Source organism: Eubalaena glacialis, chromosome 16 (assembly GCF_028564815.1).
Source record: "Eubalaena glacialis isolate mEubGla1 chromosome 16, mEubGla1.1.hap2.+ XY, whole genome shotgun sequence".
Lineage (NCBI taxonomy): Eukaryota > Metazoa > Chordata > Mammalia > Artiodactyla > Balaenidae > Eubalaena > Eubalaena glacialis.
In genome coordinates, this window is record NC_083731.1 from 82,822,230 (window position 1) to 82,845,068 (window position 22,839).

Below are 22,839 nucleotides of genomic sequence, written 5' to 3' on the forward strand. Positions count from 1 at the left end.
ACATACCATTTCAAATATAAATGAAAGGACAGTCAGTAGTGCTATCATAATGTATAATACAAGAATATTTTTTAAAAGGACAGAAAAATTATACTCAGGACCCAGAAATCTTTCTCATTATAAGCCTGTGTAGCAACTCATTCATGCAGGTTTTTAGGATGTAAATAGGATGATTTTTTTTTTTCTTTTTGAAGAACTCCACTGTAGCTATGAGATGAAAAATGTATTGGTGTAACAATGTATTATGGTAATGGTATAGCTTTCTTCTATTTTGCTTTTAGTGTTAGGATTGCTAAAAGCTTATGAAATACCCAACTGACATAATGTGCTTTTAATAGAGAGGACAATGCCGCATACATTATCCTTCTCCTGTCATGTTTGGTATCACATCACCTGGCCTCTTTCTACACGGGCCACTTTGTTAAGAGGGAGGTCAAGGGAGTTCAAATTTCAGGCAGCGGGTGGCAGGGTTACCGCCTTATCAACCTGGCCAATCCTCCCGCGAGCCTCACCGTGAATGTCTCTCCTAAGGTTTCATCCTATGGGCAGGATGAAAAACATACTTGCCTTCTGGTGAAAGATGTCCTGGGCTTTTTGCTCAGCAAGGTTTGCAAGAGAACAGCACTGCTAACCCCAAGCTTGCTGGGTTTGGGTTCAGACAAGCAGAGGGCTAAACCCAGATTTATGAAGCATCACAGGGCAAAACCCAGGTCAGATGGTTCCCACAAAGGCTGCCCAGGGAGCTCCCAGGACGCCATGGTATAAGCAAAATATTCAGGGTGGCAGGAATCTACCACTCCCTCTGACTCTTTGGAGAAGTGTTAAAAGGAGAGGAACCTCCCAGGCCATGGAGCCAAAGCCCTCCCATCCTGAAGACAGCTGCATCAGCCCTGCCAAGGCATCACCCACAAAAATGGAGAGGAGGGGTCTCTGTAGGAGCAGAGGGCAGAGGTACCCGCCTCCCATCTCTCTTGGATCCCCTCAGCCTTCGGTTCTGGCATAGGCCTGGGGTATAGGAGGAGCCGCAAAATGTCCAATCCAATCAGATAAATGGGTTGGGTGTCTCTTCAGGTTCCAGAACACAAGGAAATGGTAATTCTGACAAAAGAGGCTCCATCAGAGATGATCTGGGTGACAGATTGCAGTTAAAAACTTCATCTAGTGAACCTGAGAAAAGTAAACAAGGCTTGCATTATTACCATCTCTGGAAAACCAAAACCAAAATCCAACAGTACCTAAAGCCCATGCAGCATCCAACGTAACCATTTCAATAATGAATAGAGAATCCTGGCTTCCTCAGAAAAACTCAAAAAGCTGACAGAAACGTGTTGCTTTCTGTTCACCAGGAGGATGTGGATTGTCACTTGCTTCTCCATGGGCTGGAGTTACAGGTATCCTTTCTCACTTGATGACAAAAGGCCCACAGGTGGGGAAAAGATGCCTAGGACACAGGTCTGTTTTTGAGAAGGAGATGAAGCCGGGCTAAGTGATCACCAGGGCTGAGGCAGTGGAGCTGCCTGCCGAGTGGCTGATGCGTGGTGGTTGGGTCATCTGCGGTGCATAATGACGACTCAGGTGGGCCCTGAAGAATCCTTCCCCACTGCTCTGAAGTAGAAGTGGCCCCAGGGCCGGCTCAGAGTAAACTTGCAAGGAAGCACCGCCCAACTTCACATGCCCCTCAGTCTCTCCAGGATGCCAGTGAACACCGGGGCAGCCTAAAGGACAGCGGGTGAGAGACGGTGAAACAGAAAAACCCTGCTCAGGCCGCTGTGGCCAGTGGGTGGGCTGGAGGGTGTCCCAGGAAGGACCTGGCATCTGGGATGGCCACAACCAGGCAAGGTACTCCTCCCCTAAAAGGATGAGCATATAACTTCCCCTCCCCCAACCATGGCAGCAACGGAGCAGAGCACAAAGGCATCTTTGTAAGAAGCACCCAGACAGAGAAAGCAAAGCAACAAAGAGGGAGAGAGAAGGAGGAGGAGGAGGGGGAAAGGCAGGAGGGAGGGAGGGAAGGAGGGAGAGACAGAGACAGAGAAAGACAGAGGGAAGCTACTTTCCAGGATAAGAAATAGCTAGGAGTAAGCATTTTTGCTAGAATCATTGGAAGAAAGCAACTGTCATTAAATGCAACTAACGAAGCCTCCGTATTTTTTTTTTTTAACTTTTTGAAAACGACAGGTTCGTAGAGACTGGTGTTTTGTTGTTGTCGTTTGCTTGTTTTTCTTTCTTTGTTTATTTGCAATGAGCAGCAAAAGTCCTGGTTCAAGGAAGTTGCCTTCCAGCACAGACTAGCCTGGGAGAGAGAGCAGGCTAAGAAGACAGATCCAGATGAGACTTGACTGATATCACTGCCTTAGCCACATCAGACTGAAAAGTCTCCCCAGGTCCTGGGGAGGAGGCCCTGGATATAAAATCTAGAACGCACCAGATGTGCCCTGCGGTCTGTGAAGTGAAGCAGTCTCAAGAGATATTCTTTTGTGGTCTTAGAAACTCTGGAGAACCCTTCCAAATATTTATAAAGATGGATATCTCGACCATGTGTCTTCCTCCCTCAGCCAACACTTTTCCTTAACATTCTGTTGCCCTGAATATGCACATCAGGAAAGCATCATTCTTCTATAGTTAAATTATTGTTAATAATATTTCAATGAGTATTAACACGTATTTACGTTAATAATATATTTTAAAATTATTTTCTGGGTATGCTGCACTGTAAAACTGCTATGTCAGAAAACTTTAAGGAGCCTAAAAGGAAAAGTCACTATGTTGCTTTTCTTTGTTTTTTTTTTTAATTTTTATTGAAGTGTAATTGATTTACAATGTTGTGTTAGTTTACAATATTTCTTTTTGGTAGTAAATGTTTCTCACTTCCTAGTTTCTGAAATATGTGATATTATATTTCCCCTTTACCAAGAAGCCTTACCTTTTTCATTAATTGATTCTCCTCCCCCATGACATTATTCTACCCTTTAATTTAACTACATTCCTCGGGTACTTGAGAATTTTTAACATACCTCTGGAAGTTACACTGAATTTTCGGTCAGAGAAGCTGCTCCTTCGGATTAAAGGTTCACTCATTTTTTCCAGAAATAATTTAATGGTCTCCTTCTTTTCTGGACTTGTACTTGACAAATTCAGAACTTTTCCATTCACTTTTACAGTGGAATTGCTGAGCCCAAACCAATAGAAGAAATCAAATAACGCATCAGCTTTGAATTCATACGCAAAGCTCACATCTTCTCCATTAACCAGCTTGTTTCCTGGAGGGAAAAAATTCTTTACTGCCTCTTGAAAATCAAACTGAAAGAGAGAGAAGCATTTAATTAATTTCATGGATATAACGATAATGTTGTATTACAGACTTATATCATAAAATTATATTATAGAATTAACAACTGTCCAAATGTCCAAACTATCACAACAGTTATTTCTCTTTCTTTCTGACATATTTTTTTTCCAAACAAGAAGGTATACATTTTTTAAAATTGGGGTATAGTTGCTTTACAATGTTGTGTTAGTTTCTGCTGCACAACGAACTGAGTCAGCTATATGTATACATTTTCTGACATAGTTTTAAACAGCTGCCTTTATCTTTTATTTATTTATTTGACATCTTTATTGGAGTATAATTGCTTTACAATGGTGTGTTAGTTTCTGCTTTATAACAAAGTGAATCAGCTATACATATACATACATCCCCATATCTCCTCCGTCTTGCGTCTCCCTCCCATCCTCCCTATCCCACCCTTCTAGGGGGTCACAAAGCACCGAGCTGATCTCCCTGTGCTATGCGGCTGCTTCCCACTAGCTATCCATTTTACATTTGGTAGTGTATATATGTCCATGCCACTCTCTCACTTCGTCCCAGCTTACCCTTCCCACTCCCCGTGTCCTCAAGTCCATTCTCTATGTCTGCATCTTTATTCCTGTCCTGCTCCTAGGTTCTTCAGAACCTTTTTTTTTTTTTTTAGATTCCATGTATATGTGTTAGCATACTGTATTTGTTTTTCTCTTTCTGACTTACTTCACTCTGTATGACAGACTCTAGGGCCATCCACCTCACTACAAATAACTCAATTTCGTTTCTTTCTATGGCTGAGTAATATTCCATTGTACATATGTGCCACATCTTCTTTATCCATTCATCTGTCAATGGACACTTAGGTTGCTTCCATGTCCTGGCTATTGTAAATAGAGCGGCAATGAACATTGTGGTACATGACTCTTTTTGAATTATGGTTTTATCAGGGTATATGCCCAGTAGTGGGATTGCTGGGTCAAATGGTAGTTCTATTCTTAGTTTTTTAAGGAACCTCCATACTGTTCTCCATAGTGACTGTATCAATTTACATTCTCACCAACAGTGCAGAAGGGTTCCCTTTTCTCCACACCCTCTCCAGCATTTATTGTTTGTAGATTTTTATTTTTAGTAAATTTATTTATTTATTTTTGGCTGCATTTGGTCTTCATTGTTGTGCACGGGCTTTCTCTTGTTGCAGATCACAGGCTCTAGGTGCATGGGCTTCAGTAGCTGTGGCTCGTGGGCTCTAGAGCACAGGCTCAGTAGTTGGGGCGCATGGGCTTAGTTGCTCCACGGCATGTGGGATCTTCCCGGACCAGAGCTCAAACCCGTGTTCCCTGCATTAGCAGGCGGATTCTTAACCACTGCGCCACCAGGGAAGTCCCTGTTTGTAGATTTTTTGATGATGGCCACTCTGACTGGTGTGAGGTGATACCTCATTGTAGTTTTGATTTGCATTTCTCTAATGATCAGTGATGTTGAGCATCCTTTCATGTGTTTGTTGGCAATCTGTATATCTTCTTTGGAGAAATGTCTATTTAGGTCTTCTGCCCATTTTTGGATTGGGTTGTTTTTTTGATACTGAGCTGCATGAGCTGCTTGTAAATTTTGGAGATTAATCCTTTGTCAGTTGCTTCATTTGCAAATATTTTCTCCCATTCTGAGGGTTGTCTTTTGGTCTTGTTTATGATTTCCTTTGCTGTGCAAAAGATTTTAAGTTTCATTAGGTCCCACTTGTTTATTTTTGTTTTTATTTCCATTTCTCTAGGAGGTGGGTCAAAAAGGATCTTGCTGTGATTTATGTCATAGAGCATTCTGCTTATGTTTTCCCCTTAGAGTTTTATAGCGTCTGGCCTTACATTTAGGTCTTTAATCCATTTTGAGTTTATTTTTGTGTATGGTGTTAGGGAATGTTCTAATTTCATTCTTTTACATGTAGCTGTCCAGTTTTCCCAGCACCACTTATTGAAGAGGCTGTCTTTTCTCCATTGTATATTCTTGCCTCCTTTATCAAAAATAAGGTGACCATATGTGCATGGGTTTATCTCTGGGCTTTCTATCTTGTTCCATTGATCTATATTTCTGTTTTTGTGCCAGTACTATACTGTCTTGATTACTGTAGCTTTGTAGTATAGTCTGAAGTCAGGGAGCCTGATTCCTTCAGCTCCGTTTTTCTTTCTCAAGATTGCTCTGGCTATTCAGGGTCTTTTATGTTTCCATACAAATTGTGATATTTTTTGTTCTAGTTCTGTGAAAACTGCCATTGGTAGTTTGATAGGGATTGCACTGAATCTGTAGATTGCTTTGGGCAGTATAGTCATTTTCACAATGTTGATTCTTCCAATCCAAGAACATGGTACTTCTCTCCATCTGTTTGTATCACCTTTAATTTCTTTCATCAGTGTCTTATAGTTTTCTGCATACAGGTCTTTTGTCTCCTTAAGTAGGCTTATTCCTAGGTATTTTATTCTTTTTGTTGCAGTGGTAAATGGGAGTGTTTCCTTAATTTCTCTTTCAAATTTTTGATCATTAGTGTTTAGGAATGCAAGAGATTTCTGTGCATTAATTTTGTATACTGCTACTTTACCAAATTCATTGATTAGCTGTAGTAGTTTTCTGGTAGCTTCTTTAGGATTCTCTATGTATAGTATCATGTCATCTGCAAACAGTGACAGCTTTACTTCTTCTTTTCTGATTTGGGTTCCTTTTATTTCTTTTTCTTCTCTCATTGCTGTGGCTCAAACTTTCAAAACTATGTTGAATAATAGTGGTGAGAGTGGACAACCTTGTCTTATTCCTGATCTTAGAGGAAATGGGTTCAGTTTTTCACCACTGAGAATGATGTTGGCTGTGGGTTTGTCATATATGGCCTTTATTATGTTGAGGTAAGTTCCCTCTATGCCTACTTTCTGGAGGGTTTTTATCATAAATGGGTGTTGAATTTTGTCAAAAGCTTTTTCTGCATCTATTGAGATGATCATATGGTTTTTCTCCTTCAATTTGTTAATATGGTTTATCACATTGATTGATTTGCGTATGTTGAAGAATCCTTGCATTCCTGGGATAAACCCCACTTGGTCATGGTGTATGATCCTTTTAATGTGCTGTTGGATTCTGTTTGCTCATATTTTGTTGAGGATTTTTGCATCTATGTTCATCAGTGATACTGGTCTGTAGTTTTCTTTCTTTGTGACATCTTTGTCTGGTTTTGGTATCAGGGTGATGGTGGCCTCATAGAATGAGTTTGGGAGTGTTCCTCCCTCTGCTATATTTTGGAAGAGTTTGAGAAGGCTAGGTGTTAGCTCTTCTCTAAATGTTTGATAGAATTTGCCTGTGAAGCCATCTCGTCCTGGGCTTTTGTTTGTTGGAAGATTTTTAATCACAGTCTCAATTTCAGTGCTTGTGATTGGTCTGTTTATTTTTTCTATTTCTTCCTGGTTCAGTCTTGGAAGGTTATACCTTTCTAAGAATTTGTCCGTTTCTTCCAGGTTGTCCATTTTATTGGCCTATACTTGCTTGTAGTAATCTCTCATGATCCTTTGTATTTCTGCAGTGTCAGTTGTTACTTCTCCTTTTTCATTTCTAATTCTATTGATTTGAGTCTTCTCCGTTTTTTTCTTGATGAGTCTGGCTAATGGTTTATCAATTTAGTTTATCTTCTCAAAGAACCAGCTTTTAGTTTTATTGATCTTTGCTACTGTTTCCTTCATTTCTTTTTCATTTATTTCTGATCTGATCTTTTATGATTTCTTTCCTTCTGCTCACCTTGGGGTTTTTTTGTTCTTCTTTCTCTAATTGCTTTAGATGTAAGGTTAGGTTGTTTATCTGAGATGTTTCTTGTTTCTTGAGACAGGATTGTATTGCTATAAACTTCCCTCTTAGAACTTCTTTTGCTGCATCCCATAGGTTTTGGGTCATCGTGTTTTCATTGTCATTTGTTTCTAGGTATTTTTTGATTTCCTCTTTGATTTCTTCAGTGATCTCTTGGTTATTTAGTAGTGTATTGTTTACCCTCCATGTGTTTGCATTTTTTACAGATTTTTTTCCTGTAATTGATATCTAGTCTCATAGTGTTGTGGTTGGAAAAGATACTTGATATGATTTCAATTTTCTTAAACATACCAAGGCTTGATTTGTGACCCAAGACATGATCTATCCTGGAGAATGTTCCATGAGCACTTGAGAAGAAAGTGTATTCTGCTGTTTTTGGATGGAATGTCCTATAAATATCAATTAAGTCCATCTTGTTTAATGTATCATTTAAAGCTTGTGTTTCCTTATTTATTTTCATCTTGGATGATCTGTCCATTGGTGAAAGTGGAGTGTTAAAGTCCCCTACTAGGATTGTGTTACTGTCAATTTTATGGCTGTTAGCATTTGCCTTATGTATTGAGGTGCTCCTATGTTGGGTGCATAAATATTTACCATTGTTATATCTTCTTCTTGGATTGATCCCTTGATCATTGTGTAGTGTCCTTCTTTGGCTCTTGTAGTAGTCTTTATTTTAAAGTCTATTTTGTCTGATATGAGAATTGCTACTCCAGCTTTCTTTTGATTTCCATTTGCATGGAATATGTTTTTCCATCCCCTCACTTTCAGTCTGTAGGTATCCCTAGGTCTGAAGTGGGTCTCTTGTAGACAGCATATATACGGGTCTTGTTTTGGTATCCATTCAGCCAGTCTATGTCTTTTGGTTGGAGCATTTAATCCATTTACATTTAAGGTAGTAATCAATACGTATGTTCCTATTACCATTTTCTTAATTGTTTTGGGTTTGTTATTGTAGGTCTTTTCCTTCTCATGTGTTTCCTGCCTAGAGAAGTTCCTGTAGCATTTGTTGTAAAGCTGGTTTGGTGGTGCTGAATTCTCTTAGCTTTTGCTTGTCTGTAAAGGTTTTAATTTCTCCATCAAATCTGAATGAGATCCTTGCTGGGTAGAGGAATCTTGGTTGTATGTTTTTCCCTTTCATCACTTTAAATATGTCCTGCCACTCCCTTCTGGCTTGCAGAGTTTCTGCTGAAAGATCAACTATTAACCTTATGGGGATTCCCTTGTATGTTATTTGTTGTTTTTCCCTTGCTGCTTTTAATATTTTTTCTTTGTATTTAATTTTTGATAGTTTGATTTATATGTGTCTTGGAGTGTTTCTCCTTGGATTTATCCTGTATGGGACTCTGCACTTCCTGGACTTGACTATTTCCTTTCCCATATTAGGGAAGTTTTCAACTATAATCTCTTCAAATATTTTCTCAGTCCCTTTCTTTTTCTCTTCTTCTTCTGGGACCCCTATAATTCGAATGTTGGTGCATTTAATGTTGTCCCAGAGGTCTCTGAGACTGTCCTCAATTCTTTTCATTCTTTTTTCTTTATTCTTCTCTGCAGTAGTTATTTCCACTATTTATCTTCCAGGTCACTTATCCGTTCTTCTGCCTCAGTTATTCTGCTACTGATTCCTTCTAGAGAATTTTAAATTTCATTTATTGTGTTGTTCATCATTGTTTGTTTGCTGTTTAGTTCTTCTAGGTCCTTGTTAAATGTTTCTTGTATTTCCTCCATTCTATTTCCAAGATTTTGGATCATCTTTACAATCATTACTCTGAATTCTTTTTCAGGTAGACTGCCTATTTCCTCTTCATTTGTTTGGTCTGGTGTGTTGCTCCTTCCTTGCTCCTTCATCTGCTGTGTGTTTCTCTGTCTTCTCATTTTGCTTAACTTACTGTGTTTGTGGTCTCCTTTTCGCAGGCTGCAGGTTTGTAGTTCCCGTTGGTTTTGGTGTCTGCCCTCAGTCAGTTGCCTTTATTTTTTAAAACAAATCTTCGCATTTGCATCAAATTCCATGTAAAGACCTTGAACTGCTTGGTCAAATTTATATTTATTCTTACCCTATTTCTAAGAAGTTGCTAGAAACTAAGTTCATTTTATTGGTAGTGATAATGAAGCAATAGAAAAGGTCTGTGTCTGGTTTCAGTTAAGTTAGAGTTAAGCTCCAGGGAGTCAGTCCTGGCCTGAAACGCCCAGACCCTCTTCTGTGTGTTGGTAGCCCTGGATTCACACAAGCCAACCTCACCTGAAGCCAGTAGCTTTCTCCAATCACTGAGGAAATGACCATGTCCATCCCCTGCTCTATCTGTCTTCTTATCTTGGGGTGCCTGGTGTTCACAAGAAATGCATACGTTCTTTCTAGAAATTAGGAAGTAGAAGTCAAAAAACAAGGGTGCACATGTACTTCGTAGTATCTGACAAAGCAGTGATTCCCACCATATTTGGAGATTTTATTAATTTATAACCTCCCTCACTGCTCCCTCACTGCAAAGCCTAACCAGGTTTCTAGAAATGTTTCCGAGAAATTTGCAGGTGTGAGGAAGCTCCAGGATACTGTCAAAGCAGGTCAGAAAATCAGCTCTCCCCAGGCTGCACTTTGTCACTCTTGCCTCAGAAATCCAAAGTTCCAGTCCATAATTTTCACAGATAAGCACTGAGTCTCCTCTGTGTGCAGCCAGCACGGGAGCCAAAGTAAAAACTGGAGATGGCTGGTTTTCGTGTCACCGCCTTACTGGATAAACAGCAACTTGGCTCTCACCCACATTTCCTCACTTGCAAAGCAGAAAATCAGTCCAGGGGAGGACGCTGCCCCCTGCCTTCCCCTTCCCTCATCGTTCCCTGTCTTCCCCCAGAGACCTGGCTTTCAGTCTGCAAAGGGCTAGTCTAGAGTTCTAAGGACCAAGGCAATCTGAATTGGTTCTCCTCCACGCCCCAGCCCAGCACAAGCCCAGCGGAAATGTCCCTCCCATTGTTTAAATAATGCCACGTCTATGTCCTGGCAGTTGTTTTTTGTTGTTTATTTGATCGGTTTGGTTTGGTTTAAATCCAATTCTGTCCAGTTCTATCTAATCTAAGCAAAGGGGTGGTTGTTTACTCCCTAGGAAATTTTAAATACTGCAAACCAACAACCTCCTAACTTTTCCAGCCCCCGAAATCAAGCTCCATGCCCTTCATTACTCAAGCACTTTTTCTACGGAGACCCATAACATAGAATGCCACCCTTTGTTTAAAGGCCATGGACCAGCCATCATGTGATTTGGGGAACTGAACATTCTACACTGGCTTTGAGCATCAAACCTGTGGTCCACCAATAGCAAGTGTTATGTCCTTGGGGAATACATTTTGAACTAACCTTTGCACTAACCTTATCCATCTTATTTTTCCTTCCCCTGTTTTCCTTTCTCCCAAATTATTTTTTGGGGCGCTTTAGATAGAAACTACCTTATCTCCTCTTTGAGAAAAGATATAAATAAGCAAGTAAAGCAAGCCAGCTATTTGATACCTTGAATTAACTTTCACATAAACTAAACCAAGACCTTTGGGCTCATTAGATACTTAAGGCCACCACCCTCCATCCACCGTCGTGCAGGTTGGGCAGGTTGTGCACTGCACAATTCTAGAGGATGCCAATTGCTTCCACATTGTCTACTTGTACATTTATTATGACAAACTTCTGGGAAGGATTAGTAAATTGTCTTGAGTTAATGGTGGCTTCTTCTAAATTTGCACAAAAGTACAAGTTTAGGATAGCAGCAGGGCTGGACATGTTGCCCTAATCACAATTTTCATAATTTAAACTTGACCATCTTAAGCTTTGTGTCACAGAATCTCTTCATTTCATGGCTTTCCTCACAGCCAATGAGGACTGGGATTCTCTACCTCCTTCCACAAGCGTTATATAACTGTGAATCTTTTCAAGGCCACCACAAATATTTCCTTATACCACTCCCTGTATGTTCATTAAAATGTTAAAATGGAAAGGTCTCTTATTCTCTCTTAAGAATCCTCCTGAGAGATCAATGCGGGAGGTATACTGGATACATCTGTGCATTACATTCTTAGAGAATTCTTGGCTTTCTGGTCACCAGCAAGCCAAATAACATCAGGGGCTCAGATGCTCTAATGAGCATTGCTTGTTACAGTGTGATCTGTTCCCGGCCCCTCCTGCCAAGAAGGACATTGTGACTTTGAATTATGAAGTGAGAAGGGAATCTGAATGACTCTGAATGAGACGAGCAGAGAATCAGGTCCACAAATCTGAATGAGGAAGGGCATGTTTGAGGAAGTCTATTTGGAATCTGTAGATCAATGCTTACTCTCTTGGTCTCATTTTAAGAACATTATTCAGAAGTAAGTGTAAGAAATTCTACCGCTATTACAGAACTTATGCCCATGACTTTCCCCATGTATCACTCTGAGCAGGAGGAAGAAGGGAAAATTGAGATATTTTCATATTGGAATTTGAGTTAATATAGTTGTTATCAGTCTGATTTCCTGGAAGAAACAATAAAGAGATATCTCTAAAATTGAAATTCAAAGGCCAGAGCATGAAACATAAAAGCATCTACATAAGCGTTTATTTTCTGTATCTTAGTTTTCTCATTTATAAAATGGGGATGGGATAAGTACCACATAGGCAGGATGGCCACGCATCCTAGTTATGCCTGAGTCAGTTCTAGTTTATACCTTTATCCCAGCATACTTATTACAGTTCCTGCTTTCATGCTCAAAAATGTTCTCCTTTGGATGATATGCCCTACCGGGCTGTTGGCCAATTACTGACATTAGCACATGCCTCACAGATGTGCTTGATACGGGGTAGGCAATATTATATATCATCATCTTCATCACTCTGGTCATTTTTGCAACCCCTGCAGGCTCAGAGATCACTTCCTGCTCAGACAGGAAGTATGAAAGAAGACTCAGAGACAGATGGCTTCTGCCGTAGGATCACTTAGAGGTTTGCTCTGCAGGCTTATGCTGTGCTGATGGCCTCACACACCAGGCTTCCAGCCTTGCACAAGCTGACATCCACCCTGCTTTCTCCACGCCCAACTTCTACGTCATCAGCAGGCTACAGTCCACAGCCCAGCAAGGCAGAACCAAACCCAAATATTTACATACCTACCTTTCGAGGAGTCCTTTTTGGTCTGTACATTAATAAAGAATAGCATTGGTTTGCTCAATATAGTTTCCCGGTAGTCTTTATAATCGCAGTAGGTGGTCAGTTCCACATATCTATGAAAAAAGAAGAGATGATTACAAGTGCGATGTACCTTCCCATCGAGGTCAGGAAGGGGACGTACTGGACAGGTGCCTACTACATCCTCAGACCCTCTGAGGGAAGTCCCATAAAGTGTCCTTCGGGAGGCAACCATATCTTGTACCAAATAAATAAATCCCCTCCCCTGATCAGCTGACAGATTAGCATGCAAACTAAAGGTGGCCCTGGTCCTGGGGGCACCTGGCACCAACACCTGGCTCTCAAGGGCAGCCTGTACCAGATGATGACTAGTACCATCTATCTTTGGGCTGTAAGCGTTCATTTGAAGCTACCGGAGCCCTATGTCTCTCTGGGTTGAGAATGAATTATACTCAATAAGTGGAATTTTCTGGGTCTTCTCCAGTGTAGTCATCCTAACTGGTGGGTCTGAAATTTTCCTTTCCTTCTCTAATCCCAGGATAAACCCAGACCGCTCCATTGATTCGACAATCAACCAATATTCATATGAACCAATTCACATCTCCCTGATCGTGAGCTTGTGCAATTAAAAAAAACCAAAAAACAAAACTAATGTTGGATTTCTGCCCAGAGTCCTATTACATTTAGCCTCCTTGGTTTTAGTTCATTATTCCAGCCCAGGAAGATCTTTTTGCTTTTTGACTCTGTCCTCCAATAGGTCAGCTTTCTCTCCCTACTCTGCACATTTTCCAAGCAGCCTTTCTGTGTCTCTACCTGCATTGTTGATTTTAAAAAAGACAGATGCAAGTGCAAATTGGCTTCCTTCAAGAAGAGGGCTAATTTTGTAACCAAACCCAAGCTCAGAAGCGGCGTGGACACGGGCAGGCTGAGTGGCATCCAGCATGCTGGGGGATGCGGATACCCCAGTCCCTCTTCAAGACACAGCGGCTTCCCCACTGGCAGGCACTACTGCAAGGTCTGCATGGACTGAATGCGCTGCTTTTGCTAAAGGGCCGCATGTCGGCTTCTTACATCTAGTCCCCGGCAGAGACGGCTCCCCCCGTTTCTTTCTGGCTTCTTGTCCTTCCAGAGCCTGACATGAAAATCACAGCCCGCAGCGGAGAGCTCTGGCCGCAAAGTCCCCTCAGCCTCCCTCCCCATCGTCCTCTTCCCACAGCCCGCTTAGAGGGGCCGGAGCACGAGACGGGGACCCAGGACTGGGTCAAGCGCAGTGGGAGAATATCCACCCCCGAGTCAGGAAAACACAGCTTCCACTGTCTGCCTCCAGCTTGGTTTCTTAGAAATCTGTGTCATTATCCTTTTTTCTTGGATTGTCAGATCTGATTTTGAGAGCTTTTAAAACCTGACCCCCGATGGAGCATCTAAAATGCTTCCTGCCTTCTATTTCACCAGGCTTTTAATGTAGCGTCCGTCTCCCAACCCTGGGCACGGGGGTGGTCAGGGGGCTGGCCCTGCGGTGGGGAGGGGGACACAGGCTGGTACACGCAGGGAAGGAGAGCGGGTGCAGGTGTCGCTGTTCAGGGGTGTGGGCGCGAGGGGAGAGGAGGGTGGGAATGGAGAAGGGGGTTAGCAGAGGAATGGACTGGGTATGATAATGAGCCGCAGACCAGGGATTTCCTATGGTTCTCCCTCCGTGCCGCCCCTACCCCCATCCTCCTCTGGGCAGAACAGTGCGCAGTGAGGATGGGGTAAAGGGGCACCTGGCGGGAGCGGCACTGTGCCCCACATCAGCAGAGGGAGAATTTTCCTGTTCTTCTTTGTCCCAACTGACCAACTGCCGAAAGGTACTGGAGAAAGGAAGAGAAGGAGAAGGAAGGAGAAAGGGAACCGCGATCTGCTGGGTTCATTCACTCTCATTCATTCATTCATTCAGCAGCATTCGCCAAGCACGGGATGGTGTGCTGACACGTGCCTTGCACATCTGAGGAGCTCAGGGCCCAGGAAGTGGGGACGGCGTAGCAGGGCGGCAGTACAGGGGTTCCCTGTGCGTCCCACCTCTCCGCCATCCATCTATTCGGCTGCCAAGGACCTGGCCCAGGTGGGCAGAGAGACCTGGGCAGTGGTAGAGGAGAGGCCGGCCCGTGAGGCCTGTGGTTGCAGGGGGGTGTGGGGAGGGGCAGGGGGAGAAAGCAGGAAGAAGAGCCTTTAGCAAAAGAAGAAAAGGGCAAGTCTGATTGGACTAAACATCAAAGAGATAGATGCATGATGCTGGGCTGGGAGTCGGGTACCACCTGTGATCCATCCAAAGCAATTTTCACATTCTCTTACCTTGTGTATCATGGAGTTAATTTATAGTCATTTAAGCACTTAATATTTCCCTCAAAGCGATTCCTCTGCTCCCTCAATATCCATGGTCTGACTGTCACTCTCTAGGGCATGGACATGGTGCATGTGTGTGTATAGGACACCCAGAAAATCTGCAGTTTTGAATGCTATTCTGATGACCCAATGACAGTGCAATACTCGCCTCTGCCTACAAAATCGACTGACATCTCATTGGCGGTATCATTGGCAGGAGAAAGATAAAAATCTCAACTTGGAAATGATCACTGGTTGGAAAAATCATCAGTTTTCCACCAAATTCTGTGGAAGACTTTTTTTGACTGCTATAGGGCTCAGAGAGCTGTTATTTGGCCTGATCAAAGAAGGGAGACTGGGCGGGGGAGGGGAAAGGGGGCATCTTCTGGAGAGTTACATATTGAGTTTAATGCATAACCTATCCATGAGTCACCTCTTTTGGAGTCTGAATTTAATAAGATATCCTGAATCATAAGACTATGCTCAACATAATTTAATCTTCCTTTGATGATTTAGAGGCACTTTTAGGATCTTAACGGGGCTGTAAACATCATCACAGAGCATCGCCAGTTTTCACTGTACCACAGATGTGGGAAAAGGCTGCTCACGCGAGAGCTCTGATAACACAATTTACGGACAAGAGATTGTGGCAAGATCCCTACTTAACTCTCTGTTTAAACCAGGTCACAAGTAAGAACTACTTCCTTAATTCATCCATCCCCAGCCTCCCAGTACGGTCCAATTGTTAAACACCTCAAAATTGCAGTGGAATAAATACATGTGAGCATCCCTTTGGAATTCACTGGTATGAAATTTGGATCTGTAAGTCACTAAAATACAAAGATTGAGGACCTAGTTGCTAAATCTCACAGGTCTTTAAGTATCTGACATTCAACCACCAGTTTTGTTTTAAGATGAGCCTGACTAGACGACCTTAGGGACTAGTTATCTCATCTTCAATCATGCATATTTATGAATTACTCATGCAAATATTACTTCTGTGTCCTGGATATTTATTCTATTTGCTGAAGTTATCATTAGGGATGAGAAGCAAACAGTTTAAGATAGTTCCTTTAAACTCTCATTTCTTCATTGCTTTTATCCTGGCCCCAAAATGCTGCTAGGCTGGAACTTTCTATGCCTGGCTTTAATCCAAAGATTGAAAGGCAGAACAATGTGATGGAAAGCATAGTGATTCGAAATAAGAAGATTTAATTCACGTTCTAATTGACTGGCTGTGTGAACTCAGTCCCAGAGCCACAACTCATTATGACCTTCAGTGAGTTACTTAACCCATCTGAACCCATTCCCTCATCTGTAAAAGGGATATAACAGTATTGCCTTCCATTTGATGCTGTAATGCAGTGCCAGTAACATAGACATACGTACTTGGGCCCATAGTAGATGCTCAACAAACATTATTAGTGTCTTTAATTCCGGCCAACTCCGCTGGCCTTAGGGTGAAGTTCTGTAAGCTTCTGACACACAACCAGGGCTGTGTTCATTTGAGTTACCAGGAAAGGAGGACTATATGAATATCTGAAAAATAAGTGAGTAAGGGTTTCTCTTTCCTTGCTCCAATTTCTTTCCTCATCTTTTCAGTTTGGAAGGCTAGAGGGAGCAGCTTAACGAAGGCAACACCTGAAAGATGGGACCAAGATAGAACATTGAATTTTTGCTTCTAGCAAATCAGGAGTAGCTGAAAGATCACCCACCCTCTAAGATGCCAACCCTTCTCCAGAGTTTTCTTCAAATTTTATATCATCTTTAGCATGATTTGAAAAGCTGCTCCAAATTTCCCTGGCCCCTGATAATTGAATGCTCAAAGACAAATAGGAATTCAAACACATGGCTCCCATCTCTCTGTGTGTGTGTGTGTGTGTGTGTGTGTGTGTTCATTTTTTAAAGTATGGAGGAAGGAGCAGATAAAAAGAGAAATATATTGGAATAGTCCTTGTGTAAAAGGGCCAGAAATTGCTAACAGCTTCCACAATCCTTTGCTGTGACTAAGCAAAAGCTTACAGGGACATTCTTTCCAGTGTTAACTTGTTAGTTTTATGCAAAGCCTTCCCTACACACCTAAAAAATTCCTTCTGTTCACTCCCTCACCTCCTTCTGCCCCAACTCTAGTTAAATAAGCAAAAATTTCAGATTTATCACTCTAATGTCCGTAACTCTAATCAACGATACACGTGTTCATTCATTCATTCATTCCTTCATGCAAGAAACATTTACTGAGCACCTACTATGTGCTGGGCACTGGGGACACAAAATGAAGAAGGAAACAGTCCCACTTTCCAGAAGCATGTAGTCTACTGGGGAGACAGCTAAGAAAATGTATCATTTCAATAGGAAATGATACACATCTAAGGCCTTGTTGCTTAAAGTCTGATCATTGGACCAACAGTACTGGCATCACAGGGGAGCTTGCAAACCTGCAGAATCCTGTGTCCCTCTCCGGATGTATTTGATCGAAAATCTGTATTTTCACAAGATCCTCAGGAGACCTGCAAGCTTATTTAAAGTTTGAGAAGCACTGTTCTAAGCCACGGTCCCTGTTTTTCAGAGGCTTACAAACGAGTTAATCATTCAAACACACACATGCCAGAGGAATGCACAGTTCTCTGCGCTCAGGCATCCACAGGGCTATGTCCTAGTAGTGTAAATAAGAAGGAGCAAAGCCAAGGGGCTTGGAGCTAGAACCACTTTCTGAGCTGGGACAGGAACAGAGGAGGGATTGTTCCGTTGGGCCAAACAGACTGCCAATGGGAGGGCAGAGGCAGGAGGGAGATGGGGACCCCAGGGGGAGTCTTGGTTTAGCTAAGCCTTGCAGACTGCGAGTGGCGGCATCCAGGCCCACAGGCAGGCATTTGCAAGGACCGGGGTGTAGCTGGAAGGGCAAAGCAAGTCTCCCGAGGAAGAAGGCAGCAAAGGCTAGTGCCCTTTTTTCCTGAATCACCCGATTTGGGTTTGATTCCTGTCTCTGTGACTTCAGCAAGTTTCTTAACCTTGCTGAGATGCATTTCCTCACCTGTAAAATCTGGCTGATAAGAGGTACCCCATGAGGTGGCTGAAAGACTAAATAGTGTGTATGAAGCACTTGGCGTTGGGGTTGCTTGGTAGGTACATAAGCTGACATTTGTCCCATGATTAATAGGTACCAATGACTGTTTTGAGAACTTCATACATTTTAATCCTGAACAACAACCCTATAAGGTTGTTGGCATTATTATTCCCATTTTACAGCTGAGAAGACTGAGTCACAGAGATTAAGTCACTTTCCCAAGTCACTCAGCTAGTAAGCAGCAGAACTAGGATTCAAACCAAGACAGCCTGGCCCCGGCGCTCGTGCTTGTCCACACTTACTCCGAACCGAATCCCGTAAAAATCATAGCTCGACACGTGAGAGATTATGACTTCATCAATATCACTATGAGTCCTGTTTAGGGGCTGCTGTCCTGGGCAGGTCATCAAATCCAAGACTCAGACATGGGGACCAAAGCAGAGGACAGGTCGGGAGCTTGCTGAGGGCAACAGCAAGGGTGGCCGGGCTGCATACGGGGATGTTTCTGAGAGGTGCCCTGGGCCACAGACAGAGCCCAAGCACCTCCCCCCAGTGAAACTCTAAGTATGATCCAACCCTGACTCTCCTCCCCTGTGCCCCCTGCCCCAGGCAGCTGATCTCGAGGTAGGTGTGACTGTCACCCAGCTAACAGCTGGTCGGACCTGGGCAGAAGCAGGTCACAGCACTGCTTTTAGGGGCTTCCTTCAAACCCCTGGACTGACTTTCTCTTTTAGGCTGATTATATAAGATGTGTACTGGCTGACGTCATTCCAGTTATTAATTTAAGGTTCCGGAAATCTATAAGAAAGCCGCTGCGGCCTATAGGAAGCCAGAGTTATTCCAGGTCCGAGGCAGTTTGCTGACAGGGTGGGCTGTATTGTTAGATAACGCTGTGGAGAGGCCCTGGTCCCGCAGCCCACCAGCAGCTCACCCAGGGAAATTATTTAATCTCTCTGAGTCCTAATTTCCTCATCTGTAAAAAAGGGAAACAGACAATGGTGCCGACTTTGTCAGCTTTTGTGAGATAATAGCTGTGAAATACTTTGCTCCCATTGCTGGTACCCAAGTAAGCATTAGTGGCCACCATTATTATTGTTGCTCTTATTTTTATTACCCAAGCAGCTTCTTTTTTAAAAAAATTTATTTTCTTTTTTCCACGCAGCCTCTTTCATGCGGGAGGACCACTGAAAACAGGGAATCAGAGCTCCTCTTTGTCAAGTGTTTGCCATTACATCCCACTGAAAGGCTGCATTTTAGGAAAAAAGGTAAGGGTGTGTGTGTGTGTGTGTGTGTGTGTGTGTGTGTGTGTGTGGTAGTTAATGGTAATTTGCACCTGGAATCCTGAGCAAGTTTCGTTTGTAACATGGGTGGGAATCCTGAGCTTGAAAGAAAAAAATAGCAATAAAGATCTTGCCATAAATCCCCGACAGGAGGACAAAGAATTTTAAAGCAGGCTCTCAGGACTGGGTGCCATCACTAGACCTTCCCACCACCCTAGTTTTCCTGAGGCTTATTTAGCAGGTACATATTTAGGAAAATGTTCCAGTATTACAAAACAAACCAGAGTAAGTAGAACCACTGAAATCTCCTCTTACTCTCTGAGCAAGTGAATCATATGAATGTCAGGGTCAGTAGCTCTTAGCCTTTTGGGGTTCTCTGGGAAAGGACCTTGTGAAAGTCACAGCACACACTTCTGAGGCCACGAAAAGAAATCCTGCTTATGCTGTGGGCTTATCCCACACCAAAATATTTGTTGAATGATTAAAAGGAAACCAAAAAAACTAAGTAAAGAGGAAGGATTCTTAACCTGGATCCAAGCATCTCATAAACTACCTTGCGTGGTCAGCAACATTAGGTGTATCTCGACCTTTCTGGGGAGAAGGTCTACCTACGATTCTCAAAAGCTTGATGGTCCAAAATGATTAAGAATCATCACTCTGTGTTTCTTACTCTCCAGCCATCTTGGCAGCTGCTCTTGGTTGGGGACCATCCCACACCTAAGGCAGGAATATGGGCCACAAAGAAGACAAAAAAGCCACTGGAGTCCATCAACTCTAGGCCCCAAGGTGTTATAAAAAGCCGAAAGTACATGGTGGGGTACAAGGTGACTCTGAAGATGATAGACTAGGAAGGCAAAGCAAAACTGGCCGTCCTCGCCAATAACTGCCTGACCTCGAGGAAATATGCCACGTTGGCCAAAACTGGTGTCCAGGACCACATGGGCAATGACATTGAATTGGGCAGAGCCTGAAAGAAATACTACAGAGTATGCAAGGGGCTGTCACTGAGCCACGTGATTCTGGGATCTTTAGAAGTGTGCCAGAACTGACTGGTAAAAAGGAAACCATGTAAAATTCTTCTTCAGCTAAACTGGCTAGAGCTTATTGAAGGAAGGAAGGGAGGGAGAAAGAGAGAGAGAGGAAGGAAGGAAGGAAGAGAGAAAGAAAGAAATGAAGTACTGTTTTGGGGCACTATTTTGAGAGAGGAAGCTGTATGCATCTCCAGACCAAAGACAACTGGGTAAATCTGTGTCAATTTGAGGAGCAGCCGCTTCAGACATCTGTATCCGACTATGCACACCACTCCTGATCCGTGAGAGCAAAACCTCTCACTGCTGTCCACAGCCGTCTTCCCCCTCTTTCTCGAAGGCTCTCTCCATTCAGACCAGGTTCCCTCCCAGTCGTCCTTCAGGACTGTACACCCAGGTATAAGAGGCTGCTCTGCTTGCATAGTATGTTCCCTGAGAGGAAGACAGGTTGTTCCTTCCATCTCCCCAATTATTCTCAGGGGCGCCTTGGTACTCCCAGGGTACAAAAGCCCTCACACGATTGCTTAGACAACGAGAACCTTGTATTTGCTGATTCCTGTTTGCACCCTGGTCTGTGTCACCTGATCATTGTTTATTCTGGACTCTAAACTGCCAGGGGAACACTGCTGTTTAATTTTCCTTCGGGGACGAAGTGTTCAAAGCAAGAGTTGAACAACCAGACTTCAAAACCATTTTAAGCTTTGCAGCACTGTTTGCTGAGACTGGGAGAGCTGACTCTGTCAAAGCCTAACCCATAGCTTCAATTAATTCTAGACATTTTTATTTTTCATACTCTGTTAATACAACGGTTATCTTCTTTTAAAATCTATGCCAATCTTATTTCTAACTCAGTTCCTCCCACCGTCCCCTGCTTATGGCTTGGAATTTTCAATTCACTAAGAAAGGGAGAAATTCTTGCTGGGGAATGGTTTTTCAGGCCCTCAAAGCCCTCACTATCTTTGTGTGGAAAAGCAAGGTTTTCCCCAGCAGCTTTGAAGAAGGTATTTTAAACATCTCCTTTTGTTTGCTTCCCCCTCTTGGCTCCATCCCACCCACAGGGTGACACCGGCCCTTGTCTTTCCCCGGAGCAAAGGCTTTCTATCTTAGTAGCTGACCAGCTTCCCCACCTCTGAACCAACCTCCGAGACTGCACTGCCCGCTTCCCAGCACTCAGCTCTGCAACACAAATATAAGCACCACCACCCCCCGCCCCCCCCCCCGTGACCTCTGGAGGCACAGGGTGACCTCTGGTAGCAAGAGGCGCAGAATGCAGCGTGAAGCTCCCTCCTCCTTTACCCCATCAAAGCCTGCTTCCGATAGACTACATCCCTGCGATAGACTACATCCCTGCTGGCTTCGAGTCTGCTAGGAAGTGCTTCAGGCACTTTGGCCACCACGGTTAAGCATCCTGAGACCCTCCATCAAATTCGGTTTGGCCCAAGCTCTGTCCCCGGATCCTGGAAGCCACGGTCATCCCTCCCATTTTCCCAGAACTGAACTGCCCACTCGACAGCCCACACGGCCCTGGGTTGGACTTCACGGGTCTTTGGTCCCTTCTCAGCCACCCTTTATTGATTTATTTTTTGAAAACTCACTGAGGCCAAAGATGGGAAACTTTAAACTTCTGCACGCTTCTCCCCGCTCCCCACCTGGGCCCGGCTCGTCCGGGCAGTGCTGGACCTCTGATCTCGGCTCCCACGCCCCGCCCCACTGGATAAAGCTCCGAGGGCACAGAAGAGAAAACCCTCTCCCCTTCCCTTCCCCCAGTCTAAAGCCAGGGTGTGAGTCTCTGCTTAGCAAACATCCCCAAAGGGTGTGCCCCCAATTTGAGCTCATTTGATCCAGTTAAGGAGCCAGAAGGAAGAATCACCCGCCAGTTGACGCACTCCCCACCCTGCTCTCCCTCAGGCGCCTGCCCTGATGCCTCCCGGGGCAGCATGGACAGCTGCAGAATGTCAGTGCCAAGGGCAGAAAAAGCCAGGGCCGGGGGCGGGGCGGGGCGGGAGGGGGGGAGTGGGGGGAGCTTTGCACCTCCGAGTGACGTTAGCAATGAGAAAAATCTAAAAGTGTGATGAAGGAGGGGATCCAGGCTGGATCTCAGGAAGTGAGGCAGAGGACTGGGATGGACAGCGGGGTGAAGGCCTCGGCGGGGACCGGGCGGCGGGCCCACCCACCTCCTGATGTAGCTGCTGAGGCGGTAGAGCTGTCCGTCGAGGCGCACGTGGCCGTCGCTGAAGACGTTGAAGCCCCCGCGCGTGGCCGCGGGCTCCGCGGGGCCGGGGACCACCAGCTGGTCGCCGCGCAGCTGGAAGGCGCCGGGCTGCAGGCGCAGCAGCTGGGCCAGGGGCAGCAGGGCCAGCTCGCAGTCGCACGTCCACAGGCTGCGCAGCTCCCCCGACGAGATGGAGGTCAGGCTCGGCCTGGCCGCCGGCGCGCTCTCCAACCCCGCCATGGCCCGGCCCGCGCTCCTGCCGTCGATGGTCCCCGAGAGGGGCCGGGCGCCCCGACTCGGTCGGCCCCGCGCCCGGGTCGCCGCTCAGGTGCTGCCCGGCCGCCTGCCCGCCGGCGAGGAGCGAAGCTCTGCAGGCACCGCGCGGAGAAAGCGGCCCCGGCGCCGCGCGGCCCTTTTATCCGCCCCGCGCCCCTCCCGGCCCTTGGGCACGACCCCAGACGCTCCGGGCGCGTTCCGGCATCTCAGGACTTGGCACGCTCCCGCCTGGCTGCGCCCGCTCGCAGCCAAGGGTTACTCATCCCCCTGGGGGGCGCTGCTTCACGCCTGGGGCTGGGCCCGCCCCTGCCTGGACACTGCCTTGGGGGGGGGGACACGCTGCCGGTGGGGGACA

General features: G+C 44.6%; 1 protein-coding gene and 1 pseudogene across 1 annotated transcript; one reads left to right on the top strand and one right to left on the bottom strand.

Annotated features, from left to right (window-relative positions):
* Positions 1-35: 35 nt before the first annotated feature.
* On the bottom strand, positions 36-22,786 carry MEDAG (mesenteric estrogen dependent adipogenesis). The gene is made up of 5 exons (XM_061170868.1): positions 22,171-22,786; positions 12,252-12,361; positions 9,369-9,481; positions 3,015-3,300; positions 36-1,167 (listed from the first exon to the last, which is right to left on the bottom strand). The coding sequence occupies exons 1-5, from the start codon at positions 22,446-22,448 to the stop codon at positions 1,043-1,045; spliced, it is 912 nt and encodes a 303-aa protein (XP_061026851.1). The 5' UTR covers positions 22,449-22,786; the 3' UTR covers positions 36-1,042.
* Positions 12,394-20,040, top strand: LOC133076655 (large ribosomal subunit protein eL30-like; annotated as a pseudogene).
* Positions 22,787-22,839: the final 53 nt, after the last annotated feature.

What these genes read in the sequence shown, in the direction of transcription:
- MEDAG (XM_061170868.1), bottom strand. Translation starts at nt 22,448, where the DNA reads ATGGCGGGGTTGGAGAGCGCGCCGGCGGCCAGGCCGAGCCTGACCTCC. An exon ending in GAGAAAGCTACTGGCTTCAG is followed by an intron (nt 3,301 to 9,368) that starts GTGAGGTTGGCT and finishes TCTCTCTTTCAG; the next exon opens with TTTGATTTTCAAGAGGCAGT. An exon ending in ATTCAGTGTAACTTCCAGAG is followed by an intron (nt 1,168 to 3,014) that starts GTATGTTAAAAA and finishes TACTTTTCTCAG; the next exon opens with GTTCACTAGATGAAGTTTTT.